Genomic DNA, 15,556 nt, shown 5'->3' with positions numbered 1-15,556 from the left:
TTGACTACTTTCGTCGGATGCTTCGCTTAGGTCCACCACCGTCTCGCTTGAAGGGGGGGGTGTTAGATGATTATTATAGAATTTATTAGTTCATTTATGTTATAGCCTTTTAGTATTCATTTGTTGTAGTATTTAAGTTGTAATCTCCCTTTTGTATTTTATCAAATTCAATATTTTATACATACTGAAACACATTAACATTCATACTCCAATGATATTTAAAAAACTTGTATAATACAAAACACAAAATAAACTTGAGGGTAGCTAATTTGAAGAGTTACGAAGTGCAACTAATGATGCATAGAATCCATCCTCAATACTGATCAATTTTTCATGATTTCCCTTTTCAACAATTACTCCGTTTTTTACAACCGCAATGACATCAGCCCCCTTAATTGTCGATAATCGATGAGCCACCACCACTGTGGTCCGGTTAACCATGACCCTATCCAAAGCGTCTTGAACCACTCTTTCTGACTCAGCATCCAATGCACTTGTGGCCTCGTCTAATAGTAGTATCTTGGGACTTTTTACAATGGCTCTAGCAATTGCTACCCTTTGTTTTTGGCCACCCGACATTTGTACTCCTCTTTCCCCTACCATGGTATCGTAACCCTGGAAATTCACATGTTATTTAGTTACCAATTATTAAATCTTTATTAATGGTTATCTTACGTGTCAAATCTCTAGTAATATGAAACAGACAAACCTGGTGCAACCCGCTGATGAAGTTGTGGGCATTGGCCAACTCAGAAGCAGCTAATATTTCGGCCTCGGTTGCATCACCATCCTTTCCATAAGCAATATTGGCTCGAATAGTGTCATTGAACAACACGGGCTCTTGGCTAACCAAACCCATCTGCATCCTTAGCCATTTAAGTTGAAATTTGTGTAACTCGGTTCCATCTAATGTGATAGAACCCGAATCCGGATTGTAAAATCTTTGTAAAAGTTGGATCACCGTTGATTTTCCACTTCCGCTCTCACCAACCAATGCCACTGTCTAAATTGACATCCATTTTGTTAGATCCTAGGACACATCAGTGCAAAAATATGGAAATTGTACGCGCCTTGCGCCATGTTAAGCGCAAGATAAAGTTAAAAAAAGGTTTTTAATAAAATGTTGTTACATTTTCTCAACCTACTGAAATAAGTAACATTCTTGAAATTTACACTAACAAAAATAATTATACTAGTAAAAAGAAGGGAAGTTACCTTGCCATTATGGATGGTTAAGCATAAATCACGAAATATCTGAACATCAGGTCGGGTAGGATACGTGAAACTAACATGACGAATCTTGATTTCGCCTTTGACCGTCTCCAAAGTCAAACCCGATTCATAACTTGGGTCAATTTCCGACTCTCGGTCCAGAATTTCAAAAACCGAGACCGCAGCGCTTTTAGCTTTAGTTGCATCGGGTGCAAAAGAGCTCGATTGAGACACTCCTAACGCCGCAAACGTTAGAGCAAAGAAAACCCTAAAAACATCTCCGAAATTCGTTATTCCCGCTTCAACAAGCCGGGCTCCCGCATAAAAACTCGCTGCATACATACAAAAAAGTAAAAAGAACGAAGCCCCAAATCCAATCCCGCTTATTAAACCCTGCTTAATTCCTGTCTTTTTCGGCCCCTCGCATTTATTTTTATACAGTTTCATAACCTTCTCTTCAGCGCAAAAAGACGCTACTGTCCTTATACTCCCGACTGCATCATTCGCCACCTGGCTCGCTTCCTCGTACATTAATTTAGCATCAGCACTAAACCCTTTCATGAACTGCATCTGGACATACCCATTGACAGTCATCAACGGAATCAATGCAAGAATAATGAATGCTAACTGCCAGCAAGCCGCAAAAGCAATCACTAAACCGGTGGCTGCAGAAGCTGAGTCTTGCACAATTTGAGCAAGCGCATCACCTACCAACCCACGAACACTGGCTGCATCCGCAGATAGCCGTGCACCAATGGCACCACTAGAGTTTTCGGGCTTATCGAACCAGCCCACCTCCATGTAAACCACTTTCTCAAAACATAGTGATCTAATTCTTTTTACAAGTTTAGACCCGGCAACCGCAAACATATAAGATCTCCCAGGATACGCTATGAATGACACCACTCCCAATAATACAAACATAACAGCCCAGAATTTCGAGTCGGATTTCATTTTATTCGGTGGTTCATAAAATGTTTTGATCATGCTGGCAAGTATTAGGCTAAAAACTGGGTATGCTGCACCATTAATAATAGCACCTATTGAACCGGCTATGAGAACTGATATTTCTGGTTTGTTAAGATATGCAAGTCGTCGTAGTGGGACTTTTGACCGGCTCTTTGAGGGTTCATCGACGTCTTCTTCCATGGATTCAGGCTGCGGGTCTTCTCTTTGTGGTGATAAACCAAATGACATAGACTTTGAGTGACCAAAGCTGCTAGATGACCGCCGATGGGATATCTTTCTATCTGATAGACTTTTGAGTTCTTGATCTTGGTCCTCTTGTTCTGATTCATTATTAACTTCTTGTAGTTTTATAAGTTGGGAGTATGCCCCTTCAGGATCTAGGATTAACTCTGAATGCGATCCTGAATAATTTTAAACACAATAATTAGAAATATGGACAACATGAAAGGCCCTACCAGAATACAGAATTTAGGAGTGGGGTTAAGGAGGGGCGGATCCAGAATTTGCCGTTGGTGATGGCCAAAAAATAAGTCATCTTAGCACGTGTCATGTCGATCAAATACGCTAAATCGTAGCAAAACGTAAGGAGCATGCGATTTTTGGCACCAAACCCCTTTATAAGCACCACGGGTCCAACCATATGATCACTCAGAGATTGACACGTGTCCACTCGAAGGCTAACTTAGCCTACCAATCCGCCTCATTAACCCACATTGCCACGTAGATCAGTAGGCTAAATTAGCCTACCAAATAACACTCGCCTTGATCTATGCAAGCATAGGCTAAATATTTCAAAGCGTAGGGTAGTTCAGATGTTTAGCCAACGCTTTCAGATATTTAGCCTACACTTACATAATGATTACCCAAACCCATCTCGTGCCCATCCCATAGTGATTCCTCATCATAACCATCTTGAAGTTATTAAGCAAATAAGCATATTTTATTAAGCAATCCCAAACACACAAAATGTTAAATAACATAAGAACATCTGCAACATGGAGGTCACAGATGCCGCTGGGCCACACGGCTCGAAGCTGGCAGCGGGAAGGACACAGACGACACCATTTCTGGACCAAAAGCACGTGGCCCTTCCATCATATTCCCGACTATATATTCTATAATAAGGTTAAAGAGTACCTTTCTCGACCATCTTTCCTTTGTGAATTACTGCAATCATGTCAGCATTTCTGACTGTGCTTAAACGATGCGCAACAACAATGGTTGTTCTATTGACCATTATCCTGTCCAAAGCCTCTTGCACAACTCTCTCAGATTCTGCATCCAAAGCACTTGTTGCTTCGTCCAGAAGAAGGATTCTGGGATCTTTAAGAATGGCTCTAGCAATAGCAATTCTTTGCTTCTGTCCACCAGAGAGTTGTGTTCCGTGCTCACCAACCATTGTGTCCAATCCCTAAATGTTAGTATATATACTTGAGTGACATAAAAATGTATGAATGACATTTTTGAAAGTACATCCATACTTTCTCAAATATTATTCAAAAATGCAATAAGCTACATTAACACACAAGCCAAAAAGAAGATTTAATAAGATAGAAACCTGAGGTAGTTTATCAATGAACTTAGCAGCATTTGCAAGCTCGATTGCGAATCTAATTTCATCCATAGACGCGTCATCTTTCCCATACAAAATGTTGTCCTTAATGCTGGATGTAAACAGAACTGGTTCTTGGCTAACAAGACCAATTTTTTGTCTAATCCATTTTAGTTGGAATTCTTTTAAGTTAGTATTATCAATTAGAACTTCCCCTTGTTGAGGGTCATAAAATCTTTCTATCAGGCTAATCACCGTTGACTTTCCGCTCCCACTTTGACCAACCAAAGCTGCAGTTGTTCCACTAGAGATGCAAAGTGAAAACCCACTGAATATTTCTTCATCTGGTCTTGCTGGATATCTAAAATACACATCTTTTAATTCAATGTCACCGTGAATATCGTTTAATACTTTCCCCTTTGTGTCATACACGTCTATTTCAGGCTTTCGGTTTATAGTTTCAAACATCTTGAATGCCGCTGCCCGACCCGCAGCAAATGCACTCAAACAGGGAGATGCCTGCCCAAGTGACCTGGAAAACAAATAATGGGCAAGTTAAGTAAATGGTCAAAATGGATAAATGCTGTGCGGGTCGAAACGGGTGGCCTGGTTTGAGCAGAAACACTTTTTTCCTGGTAAAAATTAGGTTATACACGCTGCAAGTACAAAAGGAACAAATCTAAAGTGTAAAAATTTTTTCAATGAATGGTTCATATTTTTAAAACTTGTATTTCTTACATGTCCATGTTATGTATGAAATAAGTCATTAAACTAATTTGTTTAAATGTTTCATTTTCCATTTTTAAACGTTTGCCTATGTGTAGGTATAATAAACTTTGTTTATATATTTGTTAGAATATTAGAAGAGATGGATAAACATGCATTTCAATTTCAATTAACCATTATTATACATCTACACACGTGTATATATACATATGTGTGTTAAATATTAATTACAAAAATAGTTTAGGATGTTTTATATGTTCAAAATGCATTTTGGATTATGTTCTAACCGTTGGACGTTTTCTAACCAATTGACGTGTTTCCTTAAAGCTAACCTTTTTACCCGCTGAAGTTAAAACATGATCCGAGCCGACCCATATCTAGTTAATTAGGTAAAGAGAGAAAGGAATTCATTTTTTTTTTGCTTACATGGATCCAGTAAGCACAGCAAAAACTACAGTAAGCACATCTCCACCAGTGTACCCCCTTTCTAGTATCATCTTTGTACCATACCAAACTGCCATTGCGTAACTGCTGAACATAATAAAAACCATTGATCCAAGACCGAAGCCAGCGACCACGCCTTCAGTAACACTAGAATTATAAGCATCAACAAGTGATTTATTGTAATCTGCAACCGCTTTTTTCTCGCCTGTGAAAGATGCAACCTAGAACAAAAAGAAACAGGTGATCCATAAAAATAACATATTTCCCAATTCCATAATCGATATTAAATATAACAAAACTCTTAGTTTTTACAACTTGTTTCTTGTAATAACATTGTTTTTTATTCAAGTAAAAAAAGGTGTTACTGGATTTAATTTATCTATGACAGAATAGATGTGTATAACGTTTAGACTTATACGCATGAAATTTGAACTTATAACATTACATATTTATTACCGTCCTGATTGAGCCGATAGTTTGTTCGACTACAGTGGCTGCTTTAGCATAAGCGGTTTGGCCACGCGATGCCATTTTGGCTATCACTACCGACATAACCGAAACCGAAATAACCATTGGAGGAATTGAAGTTAACATTACAAGTGTAAGAAGCCATCCCTTGATTAAAGCTACCGCAAAACCTCCCACAAATGTTGAAAATAGTTGTGTGAATTTTCCTACCTGGAATAGATTATATTTTATCAATTTTGTGCAGTGTTTTCATAAACATAAGAAACAACAAATAAAAATATGCAAACCTTTTCCCCCATGGCATCTTGTATGCGCACCGTATCACCCGACATCCTACCAACAACTTCCCCGGTGTTTGTTTCTTTGTCGAAGAAGGATACATCTTGTCGTAATATGGTTTTTAGATACAAACTCCTTATTCTTGCAGCCTGTCTTTCTCCAGTTATCATCCAGCACGAAACCTCTACAAAAGTACAAACACTTAGAAACTAAATTAGTAATTGGTAACTAGCTGTTGGGTTATGGAAACTCGATTAGTTTTCCTGGTATGTTTAGAAACTAAATTAGTGGCATCAGTTAAAGGGGTAGGCAGCCTGGTTTTAATATATATCTAGCATGTTTATGATTTTCTAGTTGAACTAGACTTGTAACCTCAATTAATCTCTAATTATAGAAAGGCGAAGTGGTGAGTGGCAGAGAAATAAAGAAATACATGGTTCCAGTTCGTGGATGCAGGCCAGTTTAGACCAAGTCACGGTAAATCCCTGTGTTCGTTTATTTTATAGCGTTTGATTGTGATTGTGTGTTGTTGCTTCCATGTGCATATACTAACACTAGCAGCTGTTTGTAGGAGTGTCTATTAAGTCATTGAATTGAATAAACTGCCTAAATCACCGCATTTAGAATGTTTGGCTCATGGTTCAAGGAACTCATCAACCGTTTGGAACTTTGAGTTGTAAAGTGAACCAGCCGTTCATACCTTTTTATTTATTTATTTAATTATTATTATTATTTTTTTATTTTTGAAAAACTTCCAAAATAGTGAAAGAAAAGTTGGTGGGTCTCATTGAGAGCATCTCTCTCTACTCTTGGGTTAAAGATAAAGTTTACCCACTAACTCTTACGTACGAAATTCTACTGGTACGTTTGTTTGTTATTTTCTAAATATGATATATGAATCATATTCATAAACTGTCAAATCATCTGAAAAACATAAATGCAAATTAACTATTTTAAAATATAAATAAAACATTTATTCAAACAATCAAAACAAAATATTCAAACATTTAGTGGCCCGACCGGCCGATTGGTTGACCCACTTATGAAAGAGAAAAATAAAAAGACAATTAGACTTTTTCTTGACCTTTGTTTTTCTTGTGCACACATGAATAAAAAATCAAAAATACTATTGATTAAATGACCCACTGATAGCTAGCCTAACGCACTAAACCAGTAACCTGGAATCCACTAACAATTACAAAAACAAAGGACTAATGATTAAAATATGTAGCAACCCACACCTATCACGTGTACATGGCATGGAACGCATGGAAATGGCACTTATCATAAGCATTTTCAATCAATGGCAAGTTTTTAGGGGACCTGGCCCTCCCTCTTAAAACAGGGTTCGTGACTTTCGGTCCCTCTATATCTATATCCTAAGTCAAGCTTTGCCATTGTTTTCAACTCATATCCTAAGTTTTAAGGGAATCAAGTTAGTGTCTAAATCTTATAACTTAATTCAAAATTTAAAATATTCTAAACTTAGAGCTTAAATCTTAATCATCTACTAAAACATTGAACAAATATTAGGAATAATCATTAGTTAACTAATTAGTAGACTAGCTAATATAATTGCGTTTGTTTAATCAAATCGTCTCATATTAAATAATTTCATTTGTCATTATTATTTGTCAATTTTATATCATTATTTGCCGCTATGGCTTTCCCATCAAACCTGTCTTGTTTTGTTGTTTCCTAAACTCATAGTTAGTGGTTCGGCAAAGAATTATTCTCGACCGCCATACGCAAGAATCATCTCATACAATTAGCTGTAACAAAACGTGATAATCAAGTATTCAACAATGTTTAATCAATTTCACAATTAGGTATAATCAAGTTTGGTAACATTTGTACTTACGGAGGAATGATGCCACACCACACCCAACACCCAGGTAAACATATTTTAGCGTAACCTGTATATACATATATAGCCCAAACAAGTGATTAACTTTGTGGATGATAAACAATTTTAGAAATAAATATATTAACTTGTAAACGATAACTCATATATAATATTCATACCTTGGAAACAACTTCGACAGTATGATGAACGTTATTCTGGTTGTGACCAAAAGAATTAATAAGATCCCCCAAAAGAAGAGTCATTAGAGGGAGACATAATCCATTACCAATAGCACTAATGGTACCAATAATCATTAACACATAATCAGTAAGATCAGCGAAGGCAAATAGCTTATAAAACGGCACCGTATCAGTACTCTCCTTTTCCTTTCCTTTCTTTAATTCCAAGTCTTCAACACCGTCACCCGCGCCAGAAGCTGATGCATCTGTCTTCTTTTCATGATCCATGTTCATCTTGCCGACTTAGTCAGTGATTACTGAATTTGCGGATGAAAGATGATCTTACCAGTAAAAGTATAATATCATCAATGAAAATTGGAACGTTATTCAGAACTCATAGCTGACTTTAAACGATGGCAGGATTATGATTGATGAAAAAGAATGAGAAAATAGAATACGTATTTATGTACGTAATATATGTATGTGTATATATGATATATCATCAGTTGGGAATTGAGATAGTGAGGGTTGGTGGATGAGAGAGTGAGAGAGAGTGATTAGATTGTTTCTCTTTGATGGTCAAAGCTGCACTCATGTAGCATGATTCATGATAATTTATAATATTTGTTTTGTGGTTGAAGAGGTATGTACCCGCCTCAACACCGAGCGAGGCGGGTCAACCAACAAGATATAGACAAGAGGCTTGAAATCAAGAAGGCACAAAGCCAAAACCTATGCGCATGGCGCATATCACATATGCTCATGCATCACATGCTCAGGCATCACACATGCTCAGGCATCACATGCTCAGGCATCACATATGCTCACGCATCACATATGCTCACGCATATCACATCTGCGCGTGGCGCATCCGCGCGTGGCGCATATCACATGCTTGTGCATATCACATCTGCGCATGAAACATCTGCGCGTGAGAATAAAGAGAAGACCTCGCGCATCCTCAGGATAGGCGCGTATCACACATGCACATAATCAACCTCGTACTTATCCAAATCAGGATTAGGGCAACCTTGATGGTGCACGTCAGACAACCTTCCAGAAGGTATCTTTTTAAGGAATAAGAATATGCTGATGTTGACAGCTGCCAATGAAAGGTGGACAACTCAGCAAAACCCATGTGCTACCACGTGATTATAACCAATGAAAAAGCACCAGGTGTCCCAGAGGACACGTGGCGCAAAACATTGGAGGAGGCCAGCAAGGCCCTAATTGGGTCTGAGCCCAATCATTGGAAACCCTAGCACTATAAATATCACATCAACTCCACAAGGAAGAACACACAGTCACATCCAACTACACAGTATTCAGCTATATCAAGCAATACTCTCCAAATTTCCTTACTATCATATTATTATCTTCTCCTACAAACACTTATTCTCACACCGGAGGGTTACCCCAAAGAGGACCCCTCTGTCCCTTTCTGAGGGGTAAGTTTACGGTGCTGTTCATTTTGTAGGTGGAAGAACCCAGATCCCAGTGAACCATCGGTGGAATAGCATAATCACACCCGAGGAAAGTAGATCGTCTACCAGTGAGTCGATCCACGTTTCTTCATTGGCGCCATCCGTGGGACAACGGCAACAAGATCTCATCAGATCTCTAAAAAAACAAATTTTCACCATGGTTTCTGGTGCTCGTAACGTCGATCAAGTTCTGGAGGATATTGAACGTGAGGATGTTAATGAGGGACAGTAGTTTCTGAGGGTGCCGCGTGATTCTACGCGCACCACCAGTAACCGTCCCTTCATCACAACTCCTCATGGCCAGACTGAAACTCCTCCAGACGATCTCACGTTATAAAATCTTGCCGGCGCGAAACAAAAAGGACCAATGGGTCCAGAAGATGAAACCAATGACCCTAAAGAATGGCTCATAAACGAGCAACGACGTCTAATGGACAAGTACAATGAGATGGTCAAACAGAAAAAGTTAGCCGACTTAACACAAAGGCTAGCGTTTGACAAGCAAGCCATTCAAGGAACAAAAAGGGCGCGCGCGCCGGAAGAGGGTCACTCTGTTCACACTGAACACGCTGAGTTTAGTGATGAAGAAGTGCACAGCGTCAGGAAGACGCGAGATACTCATGCAGGAGGCTCACAGCTCCGCGCGCACGTAAACATGGCGCCTGGAGCCAGAGCCGATCTGGATCTGCACACACCATACAGCTCGCCAGTGAGAGGGCAAGTGGATGTAACCACACCGTACAGGCCAGCCATCTTGGTGAAACATTCAAAATTCACCGAGCGCATCGCGAAGGCCCCCATCCAGCACAAGACCAAGATGCCAAGTGGTTTGGGTAAATATGACGGCACAACAGATCCAGACGATTTCTTACAAGGTTTTTACAACACTGGAAACCTAGAAAGCTGGACGATGCCAACATGGTGTCACATGTTTGCTCGCTACCTCACGGGCGCGGCGCGTGTCTGGTTTGAAAGCTTGCCTACTGGGCAAATCGATGGGTTCGAGGAACTATTGGAAAAGTTCCAAGCTCACTTCGTACAACAGCGCAGACACACGCGCGACCCTGATGACATCATGCACTGCGTGCGCAGGAATGATGAAACGATTGAAGACTACATCACTCGTTTCAATCAGGAGTCTCTGGCAATCGGAGGTATCACTGAGCAACTATTGCGCGTGGCCTTTATACAAGGCGCGCGCAGTGATCAACTCCGCCGAACTTGGGCCAAATTAATGGAAGCATCGCGAGTCTTCGCGAGAAATGAAAAACAGATTGCCCAAGATAGAGCGAGAGAAAGAGGGCATCAAGCAGAGGCACCGCGCAGCAGCGAAAGAAGGGGCAAACAGAACACTGTATGGTCCAGGTTGCAATCAACCAGTTTTTCTTCCGCAGAAAAGCAGGCGCAACCAAGCTCACCCCAGCCCCAAAAAGACGTTCGTAATCGCGGGGAGGGTGACAAGAGGGAAGGCGGCAGAGATCCTAGCAGACCTCTGCCAAGAATCTGGACTCCCCTCACTAAAACACCTTCACAAGTGTTAAGCACTGAGAATGTCCAGTTCAAAAGCCCCAAGCCACTACACTACAAGGGACCATCAAACAGTGGCAAGTACTGCGAGTTTCACAAGTCCACGGGACACAACACTGATGCATGCCATCACTTGAAGGATGCAATTGAAAAAGATGTGAAATCAGGCAAGCTGGCTCACCTGGTGAAAAACCCAAGACCAGAAAGTGAACAACCAGAAGGAGCCTCTGCCAGCAAAAAGTACAAAAGAATCTGTGTAGCCGAGGGAGGAAGGCAAGGGCAAACATCAAGAAAGAGAAGCGCGCAAATCCAAGGAGATTGGCGCGAGCAACAAGTAATCTTCCCAAGAATCAGGGGAGGCCCTTCTATCAGCAGTCCTCTTGTCATCACTACACACATTGCTCATTACGAAGTGTCAAAAGTCCTGGTGGACACTGGCAGCGAATCAGACATCATGTATGAGCAATGTTTCAGAAAACTGGATCCGGCAGACCAAGCAAGGCTTGAAATTGTGAATGCACCAATCTCTGGTATGTCAAATGAAATCATTCACCCCCTAGGTCAAATACAATTTGAGCTAACTATGGGGGATGAGAAACACAAGCGAGCCGAAGTTGTAAACTTCTTGGTCTTGCCCACCACTTCTTGCCACAATATGATCTTGGGTAGAGGAACGATTGCCCAATTTAACGCCATACCGTCGCCAGCGCACGGCGCGTTGGGGTTCCCAACACCAACAAGTGTAACTTTTGTATACCGAGATCATTTGTGTGCAGTGACAAATACTCCGCGGGAAGGGAGAATGAAACTTCCAATGGCAGACAACGCGCCAGAGGAATGGATTCTCAACCCAAAATTCCCGGAGCAGAAGATCACAATTGGCGCAACGATATCAGACGACACGAGGTTGAGAATGAAAAGATTGCTCACGGCATATATGTCGGTCTTCGCGTGGCAACACTCTGATATGACTGGGGTTCCGCGAGACCTGGCACAACATTCTCTCAACACGTTCAAGTCTGTAGAGCCAATTGCTCAAAAGAAGAGAGTCATGGGGGATGAGAAAGCGAGGGCCATGAATGAGCAGGTTGAGGATCTACTGTGCGCAAACATCATCCGCCCGATACGATACCAGACATGGGTAGCCAATCCTGTGATGGTAAAGAAAAGTAACGGGTCATGGAGGATGTGCATTGACTTCAAGGACCTCAACAAAGCATGCCCAAAGGATTGTTACCCCCTCCCAAACATCGACGCAAAGGTGGACTCCGTGGCGCCATTCAAGCTCAAATGTTTCCTGGATGCCTACAAAGGCTATCACCAGATTCAAATGGCACCACAAGATGAGGACAAGACCGCCTTCAGAACCGACAAGGGTGTTTTTTGTTACACAAAAATGCCCTTTGGTTTGAAGAATGCGGGAGCCACCTACCAAAGACTTATGGATGCCGTTTTCAGCGAGCAAATTGGAAGAAACCTAGAAGTCTATGTGGATGATTTGGTGATCAAAAGTAGGGAGGAAAAACAAATGCTCAAAGACATCGAAGAAACCCTTGGGCGCCTAACGGAAGTTAACATGAAGCTCAATCCGAGCAAATGCACTTTCGGCGTGCAAGAGGGAAAATTTCTAGGTGTAATGGTCACCAAGGATGGTTTTAAGGTGAACCCTGAGAAGGTGGAGGCCATCCTTGACATGCCCTCGCCATCCACCATGAAAGAAGTTCAGAAGCTGAATGGTAGATTGGTATCAATCAACAGGTTCCTAGCGAACCATGCAAGCAAATCTACCCCATTTGTCAATACATTGAGAAACTGCTTAAAGAAAAGCCAATTCAAATGGACTCCTGAGGCCGAGCAAGCTTTCAGTGAGATAAAAGAATGTTTGATAAATTTGCCCGCGCTCACAGCTCCACTTCCTGGTGAAACTTTGACATTGTACCTATCAGCAGGAGAGCGCGCCATCGGCGCAGTATTGTTGGTGGATCGCAAGGGAATCCAAACGCCAATATACTATGTGAGTCGGGTGCTGACAGATCCTGAGACGCGCTACTCCATCATGGAAAAGTTAGTTTTGTCACTAACACACGCGTCGCGCAAGCTGCATAGATATTTCAATGGTCATCCCATTGAAGTTCTGACTGGTTACAACATCCAGCAAGTCTTGCGGCGCCCCGCGCTCTCGGGAAGGCTGACAAAATGGGCCCTGGAATTAGGTGAACACACGATCGCCTATAAGCCCCATCCAGCAATAAAGGGGCAAGTTTTAGCTGATTTCATCGCGGAAATACCAGAAGGAAAAATTGAAGAGGCTCAGCGCGAGGTAGACCCTCCGCGAGCCAATGATGAAGAAAATGTTTGGAGATTATTCACTGACGGAGCTTCAAACAACGAAGGGTCCGTCGCAGGCCTTAAACTGGTGGATCCAGAGAATCATGAATATACTTACGCCATCAGGTTGGACTTCAAGAGCACCAACAATGAGGCTGAGTATGAAGCCCTGCTGGCTGGCCTGCGCATCGCGCAAAAATTCGGAGTTAAAAAGCTAGAGGCCCATGTTGATTCATACTTGGTAGCAGCACAGGTCAATGGCCTTTATGATGCCAAGGAGAACACCATGCCTCTATATCTAGAGCAGGCGAAAAAGCTCATCGAGCAATTTGACTGCTTCAGAATCATTCATATTCCGCGCAGTGAAAACAAATCTGCAGACGCGCTGAGTAAGATGGCATCAACCAGTTTCGATCACTTTGGCAAAGATGTCAGGTAGAAGTAATGAGCAACCCGTCGGTGGTAGCGAAGTCTGTCCTTGTAACTCATACAACCCCTTCATCATGGATAACTCCAATAATGGAATTCTTGAAGGAGGGAAAGGTACCTGACGATCGCGCACAGGCGAGGAAGATAAGACACAAGTCGCAGAACTATGAACTCCTTGATGGCACATTATATCGACGCTCTTATCTTGGGCCGCTCATGAAATGCCTAGATGCTGAAGAAGCAAGCTATGTGATCAGAGAGATACACGAAGGAATCTGTGGAATACACGCTGGCCCGCGCATGGTGGTTGCCAAGGCAATGAGCGCAGGTTACTATTGGCCAGGCATGTACTTGGACGCTCTGAAAGAGATCCAAAAATGCAAAGCATGTCATAGCTATGCGCCAAACACCATGCGGCCAAAGAACAACTTGATTCCAGTGACCTCCGCATGGCCTTTCCACAAATGGGCAATCGACATTGTGGGTCCCCTTCCGCAAGCGCAAGGGCGAGTAAAATTTTTGGTAGTGGCAGTAGACTATTTCACAAAATGGGTTGAAGCCAAGCCACTAGCAAAAATCACAGCCGAAGCGATGAAGCAGTTTATCTGGAGCCACATCATATGCCGTTTTGGCTTGCCCATGGAAATTGCGAGCGATAATGGCAAGCAATTCACTGACAAGAAGATATCCAGGTGGCTCAAGGAATTGCGCATCAACCAAATTTTCACTTCAGTTTATCACCCTCAGGGGAATGGCCAAGTGGAACGCGCTAACCAAAGCTTGCTGAATGGGCTGAAGAAAAGGTTAGAGGGAGAATCCCATTCTTGGGTCGAAGAGCTACCTAATGTCCTGTGGGCACACAGGACATTAAGCAAAACCAGCAATGGCGAATCCCCGTTCAGCCTAACCTATGGAACAGAGGCAATGATTCCAGCAGAAATTGGATGCCCATCCCATAGAGTGCTCATGATGAGCAAGATTGATAACGAGCGCGAAAGAAGGTTGGATCTCAACTTACTTGAAGGGCGCAGAGAGGCGGCTATCATCAGTGAGGCCAAGTACAAGAAAAAACTGGAAAAATATTACAACCAGCGCGTGAAAGAATGCCACTTCAAGAAAAATGATTTTGTCCTTCGAAACAATGAGGCTAGCCGCGCGATACCCCCGGGAAAAATGTTCCCCAATTGGGAGGGACCTTATCAAGTCTTGGAAGAATTGGGAAAAGGCGCATACGCCTTAAAAGATTTGAATGGAAAGAAGATCCCGCGCGCATGGAACGCAGCACAGCTTAGAAAATGTTTCATGTAAAAAATGTCAAGTTTGTAATCAAGGCTTTTTAAGCCATTATGAATAATGATACGCGCTATCTTCTCTTAATGTGGATTCTATCACCTTTTGCATACATGTTTCACACTTCCCTTTATTAATTTTGAGCAATATGACAACATTGTATTGACATCAAAACAAAATAAAACGTAGTAAAACATACATGCGCAAACGCGTTAACGAGTCTTAACTCTAAAACGTCAGGGCCTTAGCCCAAAATTATGAGCCTTAGCTCAGGGCCTTAGCCCAATAATGTGAGCCTTAGCTCAAATCACTCACAACATCCATCCTACATGCTGCGCAGCCTGACCATAAAAATACCTAAACACAACAAAGGCAAAGCAAATGCCAAAGCATAGTTGTTAAGGTCTCAGGTCGAGGTCGCGCATAAAATTGTAATGGATATCTGAGTAACACATATTGACACGTAAAGGCTAAAAAACTCATAATTCCATATAATAAATGCGCGATAACGTCGCGCAAAAGAGGAATAATGAAAACGCCAAGGCACGTGTCAACATAATCAAGATATGGCAAAATCACTTACAATATGACAAGGATTAAGTACAAAAACTTCCTTACAACCTTGTTCTTATTTCAACATGCAAGCATATCTTATATTCAACAAGCAAACATGCAATATAAAGAGATGAAAGGGGAATGCGCAAGATGCGAAGAAGGGAAAAACAAAATTTCATTCCAAAACATTGAAATTTACAAGTTTACAAGATGATGAGATACAAACTACAAATAAAAATAAAAAACATGAAGGGCTTCTCAAGTCTCC

At 41.6% G+C, this 15,556-nt stretch overlaps 1 protein-coding gene across 1 annotated transcript; it reads right to left on the bottom strand.

The window, feature by feature from the left end:
• Positions 1 to 231: 231 nt before the first annotated feature.
• On the bottom strand, positions 232 to 7,995 carry LOC143596485 (ABC transporter B family member 4-like). Its single transcript, XM_077075249.1, has 10 exons — positions 7,676 to 7,995; positions 7,512 to 7,566; positions 5,659 to 5,834; positions 5,360 to 5,581; positions 4,886 to 5,124; positions 3,740 to 4,265; positions 3,319 to 3,592; positions 1,216 to 2,582; positions 710 to 1,003; positions 232 to 615 (listed from the first exon to the last, which is right to left on the bottom strand). The coding sequence occupies exons 1-10, from the start codon at positions 7,967 to 7,969 to the stop codon at positions 265 to 267; spliced, it is 3,798 nt and encodes a 1,265-aa protein (XP_076931364.1). The 5' UTR covers positions 7,970 to 7,995; the 3' UTR covers positions 232 to 264.
• Between the last annotated feature and the right edge of the window lie 7,561 nt (positions 7,996 to 15,556).

The sequence above is a fragment of the Bidens hawaiensis genome, unplaced genomic scaffold (genome assembly GCF_021521415.1).
Source record: "Bidens hawaiensis isolate Kalapana, Puna unplaced genomic scaffold, B.hawaiensis_p1.1 tig00046625_1, whole genome shotgun sequence".
NCBI lineage: Eukaryota > Viridiplantae > Streptophyta > Magnoliopsida > Asterales > Asteraceae > Bidens > Bidens hawaiensis.
This window is presented reverse-complemented; position numbering and strand designations above follow the sequence as displayed.

What these genes read in the sequence shown, in the direction of transcription:
- LOC143596485 (XM_077075249.1), bottom strand. Translation starts at nt 7,969, where the DNA reads ATGAACATGGATCATGAAAAGAAGACAGATGCATCAGCTTCTGGCGCG. An exon ending in CTATCGGCTCAATCAGGACG is followed by an intron (nt 5,125 to 5,359) that starts GTAATAAATATG and finishes TTTTTGTTCTAG; the next exon opens with GTTGCATCTTTCACAGGCGA. An exon ending in TAACCATCCATAATGGCAAG is followed by an intron (nt 1,004 to 1,215) that starts GTAACTTCCCTT and finishes ATGTCAATTTAG; the next exon opens with ACAGTGGCATTGGTTGGTGA.